This window comes from Mirounga angustirostris, unplaced genomic scaffold, assembly GCF_029215605.1.
Source record: "Mirounga angustirostris isolate CCGP_5_RB_7025 unplaced genomic scaffold, mMirAng1.0.hap1 SCAF_12, whole genome shotgun sequence".
NCBI classification, from domain to species: domain Eukaryota; kingdom Metazoa; phylum Chordata; class Mammalia; order Carnivora; family Phocidae; genus Mirounga; species Mirounga angustirostris.
The window spans coordinates 75,007,499-75,024,608 of NW_026991720.1; the positions used below are offsets into that span (position 1 = coordinate 75,007,499).

The window sequence follows — 17,110 nt, forward strand, 5'->3', positions numbered from 1 at the left end:
CTATTGCATAACCAGCATTCTTTCAGATCTTTGGCAATCCCAGGATTTAAGATCTAGCTAGCCCAGTGAGGGTTTAGTTCACATTATGTTTAAAAATCTTCCCGGATATCTCTGCCATACCTGGGTGGATCAGTTAGTTAAGCTTCTGACTCTTGATCTTGGCTCAGGTCTTCATCTCAGGGTCGTGAGTTCAAGCCCCACGTTGGGCTCCATGCAGATATAGAGGCCTACTTAAAATTTTTTTTAAAAAAAATCTTACCATCTCCTTTGGGAGAGGCCTATCATCCTTTTCACTCTACTAATGAAATATAGCATTGGAATGATTCCTAATTGAAAAGTGAAACATAAAACTTTCTTTGGTCTCACAATCAAACTGCATTTATAGAAATTGATAGTATTTAAATACATTTTAATATATTCCTTAGATAGCAGAATAGTATTAACTACACATCCAAGCTAGCACCGAAGTGTTAAAAAAAAAAAAAACTAAATTTTTATCAGAAAACCTATAATCTCACATTTCCAGAAATAAGGATTCAAGTTCAGTGGTTGTAGGTTAAAGTGTTAAACCTAACAGCTTGTTTCCTATTCCTTTTTTTTTTCTTTTTTCTTTTATTCCTATTCCTTTTAAAAGTAGGTAGATTTTGTCTTGACATGCATCAAGGTTCTCTATAAACTATAACGTTAGAATTAATAACATCCATACCTGGTTCCATAAATTAATATACTAACCTATATATGCAAAGAAGTCACTGGCTTCAAAAACCATTTAAAAGATTCTATTGACACATAAAATACCCCTTTGCTACAACTGCTTGTTACTTGGAAAAATAAACATTCATTTTAAAACACAAAACCACATTGTCTTCACTTGCCCCTGTTGGTGGCTACTCCTGGAAAAAGACCCACCAGCTTTGCTACACTATCTGTTGCCCACAGCTGAAAGTTAATTAGGGTATCTTTTTTTTTCTTTCTTAACACCACTTCAGTGCTCTTGTTATCACGGAAAACTTACCATGTGCTTGCTGGGATTTGTTTGTCTAGTCCCTTTTGGCAGAGCCGGTCACTTTCTATCAAACAAACCAAGTTTTCTGTCTGCCCTGCTGAGGATCTTTGAAGCATCCTACTTCTTAAGATGCCTTGCTCCTTTAAAGATTAAGTGTCCTTTGGTGAACAAATCTGGGAACCAAACCACAGTTAAGTGCTTAGGTAAACACAACCCCAAAGGCACCTTGACAAGGTAACCATGTGCCTTGCTAAAAATTAAGAAAAAGTATTCCTGCCTCTACGTGGACAATGTCATTTGCCACGGCACAGTACTTACTGCGTACTGGAGGCTGAATTACTCCTCACCATTCTCTGCTTGATTGGGTGCCCATCTGCATAACAAAACCCACACAAATTCTATGTGGTGGTCCTGCTACCACCACCTGAAATTTAAGCATTTTTTAAAATGTGAAATACTTATTATGAAGATCTTGAGGGTGTTTTAAAGTCCAGTGTTCAAAATTAGTACTTCAGAAATAGTGTGAAAATAAAGTTTAACAACTTTTAACTACTGGAGGGGTTCAGTCTGAGTCTTTTACTCCATATTAAATACAACTAAGGCAAACAGTGCCACTGCAAATTGAAGAAACTGTCACTCTGAAGTACAAGGATCATAGAGCAAGTTTAAATACCTTTCAATTATCTGGAAAAGGGAAAAAAATACCTTCTACAAATAATTTTCCAAGTTGCATCTAGGTTTTTAGAAGGCTGTCTGTAAAATCTGACTATATACACACATGCATTTGTGAAAGAAAATTCTAATTTACAATGGAAACCAGGTTTGCATGGATGCACTCTAAAGAATATTTCAGTGACCCTAATGAAAGTACTGGTATGACTGACTAAAGTTGTTGCAAAGCTAGTATTTCTCATTGAGACTGTCCAAACGGTCAAAATACACACATCAAAGCACATGAACTAATATATTGGGAACCATACAGGGTTTCAAAAATTTAAGACTGACAAAGTTAAATTTTAAGATAATATATTCATAGAATACTCAATGGCACCAACTTTCATTGTGAAAAATGTCATTAGCTATAAATGCCTCACTCCTGTAAGAACACACTCAAAGGCAAATGCCTCTACCAACTAAAGACAACAGTTGGAATCTTGCTTATATTTGAATACTCTTTTCTAAATTATTGAGTTGCCAAGTGCCTGATCAAAGGCAGTATTCACATGTTTCAATACTTTTATTTAGAGTTCAATGCCATCCTCCTTCTTTCATTTCCTGACACCAAATTAGGGGATAATAAGTCATTTTTGGAAGACTTTATTTCTAAAGGTAAATAATTAAGAACATTGGAAAAATTGTTTTATTCCATGTAGGATTCTGGTTAAGTTTTTCTTTCATGGCTTCTATTTACCCCTGCAAATAACCTAACTCCTCAGTGCCAACACACCAGTATGGTCCAACTAGGTCAAATATCAAGTACTAATGATTTCCAGAACCTAAACACAAAAATTAATATTTTTTCCTTTAGTATGAAAATCAGATTTTTAAAAGCAATATTCTCATGTTATCATGGTAATCTATTTTATTAATAGACTTTAGAAAGAACTAGACTGTCTAAATTTATGTTAAATATTGATATTCCCAAAATTTCACTTGAAATTAGTTTTCAGTGACATAAAACAATTATTCATAATTCCTAAAACATAGTATGTAAAATGAGCCACAAGTTTATTTTATGATTTTTCTATAATAAGTATCCAATTCTGTAGAAAAATGCAAACATCACCTTTATTAATATTTACACTTGGTTCTGTAAACAAAGTTGGCAAAAAAAAAAAAACTATTTCCATACATATTTATAAAAATTTCAAGAATATGATCTTCATCACTTCTGAAAGGTATTTATTTTTAAGTCTAAAAGCCAGTAAATGTAGAAGTTGAAGGGGAAGAGAAAAACACTGACAACAAATTATTTGAATTTTCTTCTTCCCAAATATCTAAAACATCACATATACCGCTGTTTTCGGTATAGCTTGTGAAACCCAGAAATTCTGACTTCTCTTCACTAGTCTGAAACAAGTCTAGTAGAGATTGTACTGGGGAACTACAAATCCTGTTTCCTTCTTGTGTAATAAGAAATTCAGTTCTTTTCTTATCTAATTCCACATTTGGTTCCAGATTTTCTTTTTTATTTCTTCCTAATAATATTTTCACTTTCCGATGGATCGTACCAGAAGGTAAACCATCCATATTGTTAAAGTCACATTCATTGGGTTCCTCAGGGGGACTTCGGGATGGAGTCTTTGTCTGAATTGTTCCGTGCTCCTGTGAACTGTTTATTGCTAACAGACCAGAATCATGACCAAATATTGAATGAAGGTCCTTTTTCTTCAGATCCTTTGCTGGAAAAAGCACAATATCTGACTTTGGTTTTGGTTGAGATGCAATATTATCCATACTGACGTTAGAAACTTGTACAGATGTCTGTAGCCTACATGGACAATGATCTACCCTTAGTTCTTCTAAGTCACTTTCATTTGTCATTAATTTATGTTCAGAAACGTCAAGGATGCATTCCTGTTTATTTTTATGCAGAGGTAGATGTGTAAAATTTTGTTTTATGTCATTTTCAGCTGGATTTGACATAGAACATTTACTAGTTACTTTCTCAAGTCCTCTCAATTCACTTGAAGGGTAGGGGATGCATTCTGAAATAAACAGAAACTTCTGTTCAGGTTCCTGGATTTCTTTATACAGGAAATGCTGCTCAATTACCTGTACATTATTTTCCTTGAAATCTTTCTGAGGAATACGCTGCAATCCTAGCTTTTCTTTTGGTTCAGACTTTTTCAGGACACTTGCAGTAATAGGAGAAAGTGATCCAATACTGTATTTTATTCTTTATAAAACAAAAAGAAAACATGAAATGGCTATAAAAATACCTAAGTAGTTTAAAGTCAAATTAATAATCTTTTAAAACTATTTATGAAATTTAAATTTAACTTAGAAAATATTACAAAAATACTAAAATCTTAACAGCTAAATATATTCAGATGTTTTTCATAATAAAACTTTACAGACACAGCTGAAAACTCTAGTGTACCCCCTATTCTCATCCATATTCTTCCCCTTCCTCCCAGAGGTAACCACTATCTTAAATATGGTGTTTAAAACTACTTCAACCATATAACTCAAAGAAAGATGAGAGTAAAGGGATTTGGTTTTGCTCCCAATTTTGTTTTCATTATCCTGAAAAATATCCTAACTTCTAAGCTTTCATTTACATTAATATTGTCTCATTTTGCTTAACAATGTAAAAAATGAGTATTTAGACAAAATAGTAATCCTGAAGTTTCACACAAGTATTTGACCTGAAAACCTCTTCATGGATCTCTTAATATCCTTGGAACATCAGTTTGTATTGCACAATCCTAAATTATATATTACCAGCTCACTACTGATGTTTTATGTTATACATGTCACAGATTAACACTATAGGAATATAGAATTCAGTCTGCCCTTTCAAAACCAGCATGGACACTTGTATATTTAGTTTATACTTTCACTTAAGATTCCTCTTGAACGGGCGCCTGGGTGGCTCAGTTGGTTAAGCGACTGCCTTCGGCTCAGGTCATGATCCTGGAGTCCCGGGATCGAGTCCCGCATCGGGCTCCCTGCTCGGCAGGGAGTCTGCTTCTCCCTCTGACCCTCCTCCCTCTCATGCTCTCTGTCTCTCATTCTCTCTGTCTCAAATAAATAAATAAAATTAAAAAAAAAAAAAAAGATTCCTCTTGAACAAATGGAGTATTAAAAATATGAAAATACTAGTCCAACACTGCCGTCTCTCTCTTTCAATGTCTAGAGATGCTTAGTTGACTTGTACACAGATAAAAATTGTGCAGATAATATAATTAAGGAAAAACCAACTTATATATTAAGTACTAGTTCAGAATTTTGCTGCAGATTAAATTTTTGGGGAATTCTAAATTCTTACAGTAGCCTATATAGTTTTAATAGTTGAAAATATGCCTCCTCTCCAAATATTGTATTAAGTCAGTCAAGAACAACCATTCTGAATGTTACAGAAATAAGAAGTTTAGAAACTGTTCTACCTAGATACAGTCAAAAGACTTTCCAGTTAATTTTCAGAAGCTATACCTTGGTATCCTATTTTCTAGTCTTTATGCCTCAAGATTAGTCTAAAAACAGATATAAGGACTGAATAACCTAATGATTTATCATCAATTTTAGCATTTCAAAGATTTTTTTTTTTTATTTTGGATTTATGGGAACAATCTAACCAGGATCATTTAGTCAATGTGCAGTAAACTGTCAATGAACAGCACTGTATTCACATTTAAAAGTCCTGTCAGTACCATTAGTAAGTATTACTGGCAAGTAGAATTTAAGCAAAAGTATTCAGTGAAAGTGTAAAGACGACTTAATGGAGGTTAAGTGAAGGAAGGTTTATTTAAACTCCTGAAGATTAACTAAAAATTCTACTTTTTTAGTCCAAGTAAATGGTAAACTTTACAGCCCTAGACCAGAGGTTGATAAACTATATAGCACATGGACCAAATCTAAAGTTTTATTGGAACACAGCCACACCCATTCATTTACATATTGTCCGTAGCTGCTTTCATTGTACAATGACAAAGCTAAGTAGCTCAAACAGATATTGTTATGGTTCACAAAACCTAAAATACCTACTGTCTTGTTTTTAATAAAAAATTTGCTAACTCCTCTTCTAGACTATAACGTTAAGATGAAGACCTTAATAGTAATCTTAAAGTAAGCACTTTTGGTAGTGGAGAGGGGGTGAGAGTGGAGAGAAAAGAAGTAGTAAGTTCTTAACCAAATATACATTCTAAAAATATATATTCCTTCTAAGAACAAAACTTTGGATTTATTTTTAGTTTAATGAAATTGTTTAAAATTCTGGTAAAATTTAAAACTTAGGCTGATAAATTACCTTTTCTTTTTAGGCATGTCCCTTTCATATTCCACAAAATCAAAAATTAACTTAGATACAATATCATCAACAACTTGATAGTGATTACTCTGTGCAAAGTTTCTGTGTTGCTCACTTAGAAGATGCTGAAACAAAAACAAAAAAGCACATAAAATCATGTAATTATATATTCTTCAACCAAGAGATTCCTTTTTAAAAAAGTTTTCTAATATTTTCATGCCCCCAAAATTAGGTTTCTAATAATTACTCCAAATATCCTTTACTACAACTTCAAAGGATGTTAAGTAAAATAAATTTGTGGTTTAAATGGAACTGACAACGAATGAACTACATCAGGAAATGAAGATAAGAGAAATACAACGTAACATTTACAGTATGCTAATATTGAGAAAATCTTCCTCTTTATCTTTATACAATTACCACTAAATAAATATGGTAGGTCTTATAAAATATTAAATAAATGAAATGTTATAGTTTAACATATAAGATTCCAAAACAAGAATCCAGAAGGCAGATTACAAAAAAATGAAGTACAATGAATGCTGTGAAGTAAAAAAAAAAGAAAAAATTCATTATTGAGAAACACATTTGAGAATGAGCAAATAAATGATCTCAATTACCCAATGCTTGTAACGGAGAATACAGAAGTTATTCTCAGTCTTTCTTTTTTTTAAAAAATTGAACTAGTTGACAGTTATTCAGTCTAAGAGTGGTGAAGAACAAAAGTAAACAAGCTCAGTGTACTGGGATAAAACTCAAAAGAAATAAAGTTCCTGCTAAATAGGTGGACTCTCCAGGCTAATTCTATTACTTGTCAGCTGATCAGGGAACTGCACCTAGAAAGCTGTACCAGGATGATCACGCAAGAATCTCATTTCTGTTTCTCTAGTTTCATGTAACTTTTGATGATTTGATTTATTTCCAAAAACTGAATTCTCCAGTGATCACAAAAAATAGTATTCTGGACTATTACTTCCTTACTTGCAAAATTTACCACATACAAATTATCTATGCCCAGTAATTTTAATAAATGAGAAATAATTAAATTTAAAAAGAAACATTAACTTTCTAAGTTCAGATTCCATTTATACATGTTCTTCTGGAGAAATCTCTAACTTTTGTGTAGTTGCCCCCTACCTCCACCCGCTTCTTATCATACATCCTTTTTTATGTCTTGCCTTAAATGTTACTTTCTCCATTGAGTTTTCTATGTCTCTCGTCCTACCTTAAGTACCCTCTCATTATTACCATTGTACTGTACATTCTACTTTTGTGACACTACCACTATCCTACTTGTAAATGCATTGTTTTGTATCTGTCTCCTCTGTTGAACCGTAAGATATCTAAGGGAACAGAATATGTCTGCCTTGTTTGTTGTTGCTTAATCTCCAGTAATCCAATTTGCTAAATGAATGCCTTGATACAGGTGGAAATGAAGCACTGTGAAATCTAAGATTCAAAAAACAAAAGAATATTTTATTCTCAGAGACTAAGAAACATAGATTAAAAGAATGTAATAAAAAATGGTTTTAAAATATCAATCCCAACATCTACTACTAATTTTCCTTCCTTGTGTCAATCAGTGACCAAGGTTTTCATTTTTTAGTTCCAACATTCTCTGAGCATTAAATTAGATTACAAATTGATATTAAGGAAAACATTCATTATAAATTATTCTATTGTAGCAAGAGTAAAGTAAAATTTTGGGACGAATCTATAATTTAAATGTCAAATGACTTTTGGGAAGGGGAAATATTTGGATAGTTTTAGCTCCTTTATTATATAAACAAAACACAATAAATTAATAAAAAACACTAATATACTTTGACTTATAAAACAATCCAACTTAGAGTCTAAAGAGAGATAGTTTATTTCTTAGGTATTTATAAATATTATTCTTTCTCCTTAACTTCCCCACCATCTTCTACAAACTGAAACCAAGCACTGACACATATGTCTCTACTGAAATTAACTCAAATAATAACAGCTAAAATTTAATAAGCACAGAGCCTGCCACTGTCCAAGGTCACACAAACAGGAACCCAGGATTCAAACCTGGGCAGCACAGATCCAAAGCTCTTGTTTTTTGTTTTTGTTTTATCACTTTACAAACCATAAATAGTTCCCATCTTCAAAACTGTATCTTCATTGAATGTCCCCTTCCAACTGTTCTATTTCTCTTTCTGCTACTTCAAAGAGTAATCTCTACTTTCTTCTCATCCTACCGTTAGTAGAGCATATGCCTATTTTTTAATTGCTCAGGCCTGAAGCATCTTCTACTCACTCCCAACTTCCAATCCACTGGCAAAGCCTCTTTGCCCCACTTTTAAATTATATCCACAATATGACCAAGTCTCATCACTTCCATCAGGCCACCACCATTAGCTGAATGGTTTCTTCAATCCCAACAATCAGTTTAATTTAGCACTTTTGCAATGCTATTTCAATATCCACAAGTCATGTTCCCTCACTTCCTAGGTTTCTATTCAAATATCACTTTATCAGTTAGCTATTCCTTGTCTAAATAAATATCTACACCCCCATTCCTGCTTTACAGTTTCTTAATGAAGTGATCTAATGTTCTCTACATATACTTAATTATTTTCTTACTACCTGGTTACATATCTCTCCTCCCCTTTCATAGAATGTAATTTTCATAAAGGTAGGGAATTGGCCTCTTTTGTTCATTGCTGTTTGTTCAGAGTAGTGATTGGTACAACACAGGTACTTGATAAAAATTTGTTGAATGAATGAATAAAATTTAGTTTTCAATAAACATTTTCCCACCTTGGGTTCCTAAAAATTAAGATAATTCTATCAAAAAGAAATATTTACTATTTAGTCATTATCAAGTTGTAAGCCACAATCAGAAAATCAAGCTAAAACTTACATAGTAAATATTCATATTTACTTAGAAATATCAACCCCCTAAATATAAAATCATATTTACAGCTTCAAGATCATCATATTTCTGCAGGCAACATTCACAATATCCTTTTTTTTTCTTCTCTTTCAATTGGAGTTGAATTGGGATGCCACCACATTTATTGCCATCCGTTTGGATTCTGATAGAAATATATGATAAAAGAATTAATTGCTAAATATTAAGAATTTATAAAATGTACAGTCCTCACCTATCAATCTGCCATTATCTCCACAGATGTTTATATCAACAAATACTTTTAAGTATATTTCTTTTTAAGAAATTGAGAAGCAAACTAAAAATGTAGTTATTTTTCTGGAGAATATTTCAGATCACTTAGGAGAAATAACACATTTTAATTACTTGTAAATATTTGCAAGCCACTCCTCAACCTTAATCTACTGATCCCAACATACCTACTGTGACATACTTAGGAAAGATTCAGACTTCTAATCCAGCATTAAAAATATACAGGTGGGAAAACTGTAACAGTGATCACATACACACACACACACACACACACACACACCCATCCACCATAGCATTTAATGAATTATTTTAAACGTTTGCTTAAAAAGAAAATATTACTTGAAGGTTAAACAAACCTTAGTTTAACCTGAGTTTGCTTTTGGATGCTAGATGGCTTATCTACATCAAATGGACTGGAGGGCTTCTGAATAGAATAATTTATAAAAGGCATATTGGTCAGCTGAAGATAAAATGGTCTATAAAGTCTAAAAAAAATAAAAAGACAAATACATGAGATTCTTTATGATGAAAAAAATACAACTGAAATCTTATAGTTCAAATCATGGAATTCATCTGGAATCTAAAATAAATAACAGAAATCAGTTAGGCTTCCTTTCCCAATTTCTAGACCTAGTATCTTTTTGTTTAACATAAATATCTTTTTTTTAATTATGGTAAAATACCCACAAAATTTACTATATTAAACTTTTTTTTTTTAAGTAATCTCTATGCCCAAAATGGGGCTTGAACTCCAAAACTGACATCAAGAGTCACATGCTCTACCAAATGAAACAGCCAGGTGCCATTTTTAACCATTTTTAGGAATATAGTTCAGCTGCATTAAGAACATTCAGTGTTTTCCAACCATTAAGATCATCCATCTCCAGAACCCTTTTCATTTTTCAAAACAAAAACTCTGTGCCCATTAAACAATAACTCCCCATTCTCCCTTCTCTGCCCACCCCTGACAACCATCACTCTACTTTATCAATCTGACTACTCTAAGTACTTCATCAACTGGAATCTTGCAGTATTTTTCCTCTTATTTCACTCAGCATAATGTCCTCGAGGTTCATCCATGTTGAAGAGCATTTGTCAGAATTTCATTCCTTTTTTTAAGGTTGAATAATACTCCATTTTATGTATATACCACATAATCCATTTATCTATTGATGGACATATGGACTGCTTCTACCACTGGGCTACTGTAAATAGTGCTGTTACCAATATGCATTGTGCAAGCATCTCTTCAAGACCCTGCTTTCAATTATTTTGGAAAAATTACCAGAAGTGAAACTGTGAGATCATATCATAGTTCCAATTTCATGAAGAACCTCCACACTGCTTTCCACAGTAGTTGCAGTTATTTTACAATCCCACCAAGAGTGCACAAGAGCTCCAATTTCTCCAATTCCTTGCCAATACCTATTATTCTAGGGGTTTTCTGTTTGTAACAGCCATCCTAATCGGTGTGAGGTGATAGATATCTCAAGGTGGTTTTGACTGGCATTTCTGTGATGATTAGTGATGGTGAACATCTTTTCATGTGTTTATTGGCAATCTGTACATCTCTGAAGAAATGTCAAGTCCTGTAACCATTTTTTAAATCTGATAAATTGAGGGGTGCCCAGGTGGCTCAGTCAGTTAAGCATCCGACTCTTGGTTTTGGCTCTGGTCATGATCTCATGAGTCTTGAGATAGAGCACCGAGGTGAACAGCGGGGTGTTTGCCTGAAGATTCTCTCCCTCTGCTCTTTTCCGTACTCAAGTGCACAAGGGTGCTCTCAAATAAATCTTTTTTTTTTTTTTTTTTAAGATTTTATTTATTTATTTGAGAGAGAGAGACTGAGAGAGAGAGCACGAGAGGGGGGAGGGTCAGAGGGAGAAGCAGACTCCCTGCCGAGCAGGGAGCCCCATGCGGGACTCGATCCCGGGACTCCAGGATCATGACCTGAGCCGAAGGCAGTCGCTTAACCAACTGAGCCACCCAGGCGCCCTCAAATAAATCTTAAAAACAAAACAAAAAACAAAAAAACAAAACAAAAAACAAAAAACCTGATAATCTGATTTTCTGTTGACTTTGTATTTTTTTTTAAAAATCAGATTTTTGAGTTCCAGTATAGTTAACATACAGTATTATATCAGTTCCAGGTGTTTATAAAACAGTAATTCAACAATCCCCTACATCACCCAGGGCTGTTCCTGTTTGCCCCAGGCACTGTTCAAGCTATAGCTTCCATGTTGCCTCTCCATATAGGCTGCTGTCCCTTTAAGGGTAGGGACCCAGCTATCATTTGCCCTCCCAGCTCACCCAGTGCTGAGTCAGCAGACTTTTAAGGCTCCAGAATCCAAGCCTGACTGGTTATACAAAGTTAGGGATTTCATCCCTCTGGTTTTCAAAGCCAGACATGGGGATTTACCTTCCCTTAGTGGGCTCCCTGGTGCTTTCACCTCTGAGCCATAGCCTACAACTCTCTCCCTCCTGCAGACAGCTCCCAATCACCATCTCTGCCCTTCCTAAGCTCTCAGATGCAGCCTCTTCTCTACATAGTTGTTAAGTTTGTTCTGCCAATCTTCACATCATTTTCTAGTTTATTTGGATGCAAGTGCTAACTAGTTGTAAACAAGGGAAAGGGTGAGCTTAGGGTCCTCCCAGTCCAACATCTTCCCAAGCTCCCTCACATATTACACTTTATTAGATATATGTGATTTACAAATATCTTCTCCCATTCCATGGTTCCATCCCATTTCACTCTGTTGTGCACACAAATTTATAATTTTGTTGCCTGTGCTTTTGATGTCATATCCAAGAAATCACTGCAAAATCCATTGTCATAAAGCTTTTCCCTTGATTCCTTCCAAGAGTTTTATGGTTTTAAGTCTTTCACCTATTTTTAGTTAATTTTATACATGGTATAAAATAATGGTCCAACTTCATTTTTCTGCATGTGGATATGTAGTTTTCCCAATACCATTTGTTGAAGACAGACTGTCCATTCCCCACCGAATCATCTTGATATCCTTGTCAACAGTCATTTGACCTAAATATAAAGATTTATTTCTTAGCTATTTATTCTTTTCCATTGGTCTACACATCTGTCTTTATGTTGTTAACAAGCTGTTGTGATTACTGAAGCTTTTAGTAAATTCTGAAATCAGGAAAGTTTAGATCTTCAACTTTGTTTTTCCTTTCAGGATTGCTTTGGGCGTTTGTGGTCCCTTGCGGTTTGGTATGAATTTTAGGATGGATTTCTCCCCTTCTGCAAAAAAATTCATTGGGATTTTGACAGGGATTGCTCTGAATCTGTAGATCACTTTGGGCAGTACTGACATCTTAGCAATATGAAGTCTTCCAATCCATGACGTTGGATGTCTTTCCATATATTGGCGCCTTCTCTAGGCCTAATTTTGAACTGCAATTTTTTTCATAATAATACATTTCATAAAAAGAAGCATTCAATACATCTTTGTCACTTCAGTGAGTACTCAAAAGAATTAATCACACATGTCTAAAGGAAGAATGTCAAGAAAAAGTTACTGAATTCTTCCATGCCAAATTAATTTACTTGTATCTGTAGTCTTAAGATTACCCTATAAACCTTCAGAGTAAGTTCAGGAAAAATACTAAATTAAATGTTATACTCAAATTTTGTACTTCCAAATAGTACCTACTAATATATTTCACAAAGTAGAAGCAATCTTTAAGTAGTAGTTTTAATCATATGGTATTCCATTTAGCTAGTGAATGGTTATTTGAAATACTACAAAAATGAGTTGGTCTCATGATTGCTCTAAAGTAGATATTTCAAGGAATTATCACCTATAGCAATACTGAAACTAAATTAAGCTAAAAGTTGCTTAATTTTTGAGCAAAAATTAATTAATGCTACTTTCTGCAACTTGTGCCACCTGCGTATTAGTATAATATAAATCTAACATAAAGAGACCTAATAGTATTAGTGGAGATAGCTAATTAGATTTTCTCTTTTAATATTACATTTAAATTACCAATTGAACTTAGATACTTACTGGCTCATATCTTCCACCTTTACAAAAGGTTTTTGGAGTCTACCTGCTTGAGAACACACAAAACATATTATTAGATATGTACAAATCCATGAAATTAAAAAAAAATCCCACCAAACTATGTACAGATCTTCCTCAATTTACAATTAGGGTTACACGTCGATAAACCCATTGTAAGTTGAAAACATCGTAAGTTGCAAAATCCATTAAATACACCTAACCTATCAAACATCACAGCTTAGCTCTAGCCTACCTTAAAACATGCTCAGCACACTTATATTAGCCTATAGTTGGGCAAAATTATTGAACACAAAGCCCATTTTATAGTAAAAAATGTTGAATATGTGATGTAATTTGTTGAATACTGTACTAAAAGTGAAAAACAGAATGGTTTTAGGTATATTGGTTGTTTACCCTTGTGACCACGTGACTGAAAGGGAGCTGCAGCTCATTGTTGCTGCCCAGCGTCAGGAGAGTTTCATATGGCATACTGCCCACCCAGGAGAAGATCAACATTCAAAATTCAAAGTACAGTTTCTACTGAATGTGTACTGCACCATTGTAAAGGTGAAAAATTTAAAGTCAAACCATCATAAGTCAAGGACCATCTGTATCCAGTATCCCTTTCATTTCAATTCAGTTTTAAGTCTCAGGTGAGGTATTTTACAATAATCAGCACATTTCCAAAATGACAGAAATTCTGCCTACATTCTGAGATTCTTAAAATGAAGGGATTCCCGGGCGCCTGGGCGGCTCAGTCGTTAAGCGTCTGCCTTCGGCTCAGGTCATGATCCCAGGGTCCTGGGATCGAGTCCCACATCGGGCTCCCTGCTTGGCGGGAGGCCTGCTTCTCCCTCTCCCCCCCGCACCCTGCTTGTGTTCCTGCTCTATCTCGTTCTCTGTCAAATAAATTAAAAAAAAAAAAAAATGAAGGGATTCCCTGCAAAGCATCTATGAAGAGAATTCAGAAGAATCATGAGCTAAAACAGGAAAAAAATCCAAATTTTATTTTCACTGATCTCTAACCGAAATTTAACATTTCCTCTAGTTATGCATTTAAGCAACAGGATCACAGTGGTATTAGCAGTGCCTGTAATTCTGAAACCAAATGAAAGAAATACCTTCATATCATATTAGTTATTACAGATCTCAAGGCATCATTTATGCTCACCACTTCAAAATTACAGTAGAATCACTGCTAGCACTTGTTTTAAATGTGTAAAAAAATCAAGTATATCACCATTTCATAATTAAAAATTTTCTGACAACTGAATTTCATTTACTGACTTCTCGGTAATCTAGTAATTTTTTTACATGTTTTTTAAAAACATTACTCTGAAAAGGGGTCCATAAGCTTCACCAGACTCCCACAGGGGTCCATAGTCTAAAAAAAACTAAGACCTCCTGAACACGTTCCCTGCAGGGTTGTTTACATGATTTTTCAGAGGATTTTTATAAGATCTGTTCTATTTTCTAAAAGCAAATCAAATACAATTAAGGATATCAAAATACTTACTTCTTGCTTTCTGTGTGCCAATACCTACTCTTTTCCCCTAAAAAAAAAAAAAAAGGTGAAAAGACTGGGTTTGAAAGTACAATGAAACCAGCAACTGCAACTGCTCATTTTTATCCTGAAGGTAATCATATAGGAAAAGAACTACATAAAAGAAGGGTGATTACTATAGTTTTGTGGGGGGAAAAAAGAGAAAAACTTGCTTTTAAAAATCACCTCAACCCAAGAAATCAAACAATGAACACAATACAAGCTCACTTTTACAATACACCCAGCAAATACCTTGCATTCTGGCTATAATTGTTTTTGTCTCTACAGAAAGAAATCAACCAATAAGGAAAAGGTACAGTTAATGAAATAATCTAAAAATAGTCCTAAAGTTATTTTTATGCCCTTACTGAGTAAACTTTTGTGACAGACTGAACAAAGGAATTATTAAAATATTTATTACAGTCTGTTGATTCCTGTCCAGGTGGAATATGTCCAGTATGGTCAAACAATCCCACTGATTACAACTAAAACTCTGGGAAAAATACAATAAGCAACTATATGAGGACTAAAAAGTAAGCAAAAGCAGGCATATTGTACAAGGAAGTCAAAGTCTGAGAAACCAATTTTAAGAGGGTAGATTTCCCATCCTCTTTTTCTCACAATGTTGCCTGAAGGATGAAACTCTAATTACAGAGCTGGCAGAAAGTAGTGGAGCCAGTGGCTAAAACTCCTATATAAATCACATATTTCTGGCTAAAACAAAACAAAACAAAACAGGAAAGAGGTTCCTGTAGTCCAAAGAGTACAAAGGGAAACCATGGACTATTATATCTTTCTTTTCTCCCACAGTTCTATACTGAGGGTGGACCCTAGTTATGAAACTGCAGTTGTAGGTACCATAGGCAGCTAAAATTGAGGAGCCCTAACTTTCTGAACAGAAGAACTAGGGAAAGGGTCATTGTGGGATGGAGAGTGAAGGGGAAACTGCAGAAAGTAGCAAACTGGAAAAGGGGATCCCTAATTCCCTATATAAACTCACGTAAGTGCTAGACTTAATTTCAAGCCTTTGAAAATAGAACTAAAATTTAAACCACGGCCCAAGTCTTAGACTAGCCTATAAATGATGCATGTGCAGAACAAACAGCTACATACAGATCTTTGAAAACCAAAACTGAGAGTGGAACTGCCATGTAAAGAAATTGAGATAGAACTGACAGTTTGACTCACACAACACACACACACAACAATCACGACAGCAACAAAATCAGCACTCTCCAGAGTACTGTAATAGCTCTGAAGTCTATAAAACATTACATTTAGAATATTTAATATAAATCAAAAATTATTTGACATTATTAAGAACCAGTAAAACCATCATCAATTCTTGAGGGAAAAAGATAATCAGATGCCAACCCCAAGATGTTCCTGATGTCAAAATTATCAGAAAAAGACTCTAAGGTAAGGGCAAACAGACTTAAAATGATGGAAAGATACAAATTCTCAGCAGAAAAACTATAAAAAAAGGAAAACTGTAGAAGTCTAGCGAAGACCAGTATAGAAGTCAAGTGAAAAATACATGATTTAAAATACACAATTAACTAGATGGGCTTGAAAACAGAACACAGATGACAAAGTGAAGTGTCAGTGAGCTGGAAGACTGATGAAATCTTTAATTAGAAGAACAGAGAAAAGAATGGGGAAAAAAATGAACAGTGTCTCAGGGACCCAATATGTACTTTGTATTCTAGCTATAATTAATATAAAAGGTCTAAATTAGTATTATTGGAAATGTAGAAATAGAAAAAAAAAGAATGGTGAAGAAAAAGATTTTTAACAAAATAGCCCACTTTCCAAACATAAACTTACAGTTTTAAGACGCTTAGTGAACAATAAACAGAATAATCTCTAAGTAACCCATGCCGAGGCATATCACAACCAAACTGTTGAAAACCAAAGATAAATTAAAAATCTTCTAAGTACATAGAGAAAAATGATCATTATTTATAAGAAAACAACAATTTGGGCGCCTGGATGGCTCAACAGGTTAAGCAGCTGCCTTCAGCTCACGTCATGATCCCAGAGTCCCAGGATGGAGTCCCGCATTGGGCTCTCAGCTCAGCAGGGATCTGCTTCTCCCTCTGACCCTACCCCCCCTCTTGTGCTCTCTCTCACTCTCTCTCTCCCTCAAGTAAGTAAAATAAAATCTTAAAAAAAAAAAAAGAAAACAATTTAATGACTGCAGATTTTTCATCAAAATCCATGAAGCCAGAATATAGCTATAGAACACCTGTAAAGTACTGACCTAAAGAATAAAGAATTTTTTATTCCTAATTTGTATCAAGTGAAAAGATCTTGCAGGAATAAAGGCAAAATAAAGACATTCTCACATTCTCTTCTACATGACTTTTTCGAGGAAAAAGGTTAACACTGG

At 34.2% G+C, this 17,110-nt stretch overlaps 1 protein-coding gene across 5 annotated transcripts in view; it reads right to left on the bottom strand.

Annotated features, from left to right (window-relative positions):
* Window positions 1–1,436: 1,436 nt before the first annotated feature.
* Window positions 1,437–17,110, bottom strand: part of DBF4 (DBF4-CDC7 kinase regulatory subunit) — a 34,184-nt gene continuing 18,510 nt past the window's right edge. Inside the window, exons 8-13 of one of the 5 annotated variants that reach the window (XM_064575323.1) lie at window positions 14,692–14,728; window positions 13,179–13,221; window positions 9,507–9,635; window positions 8,929–9,043; window positions 5,979–6,103; window positions 1,470–3,905 (exon numbers count right to left, since the gene is read on the bottom strand). In XM_064575323.1, coding sequence (XP_064431393.1) covers window positions 2,921–3,905; window positions 5,979–6,103; window positions 8,929–9,043; window positions 9,507–9,635; window positions 13,179–13,221; window positions 14,692–14,728 — 1,434 coding nt within the window. In that variant the 3' untranslated portion in view covers window positions 1,470–2,920. Of the gene's footprint in view, window positions 3,906–5,978; window positions 6,104–8,928; window positions 9,044–9,506; window positions 9,636–12,121; window positions 12,191–13,178; window positions 13,225–14,691; window positions 14,729–17,110 lie in introns of those variants that run through there. The other 4 variants (XM_064575322.1, XM_064575326.1, XM_064575325.1 and 1 more) reach the window with 4 other exon arrangements.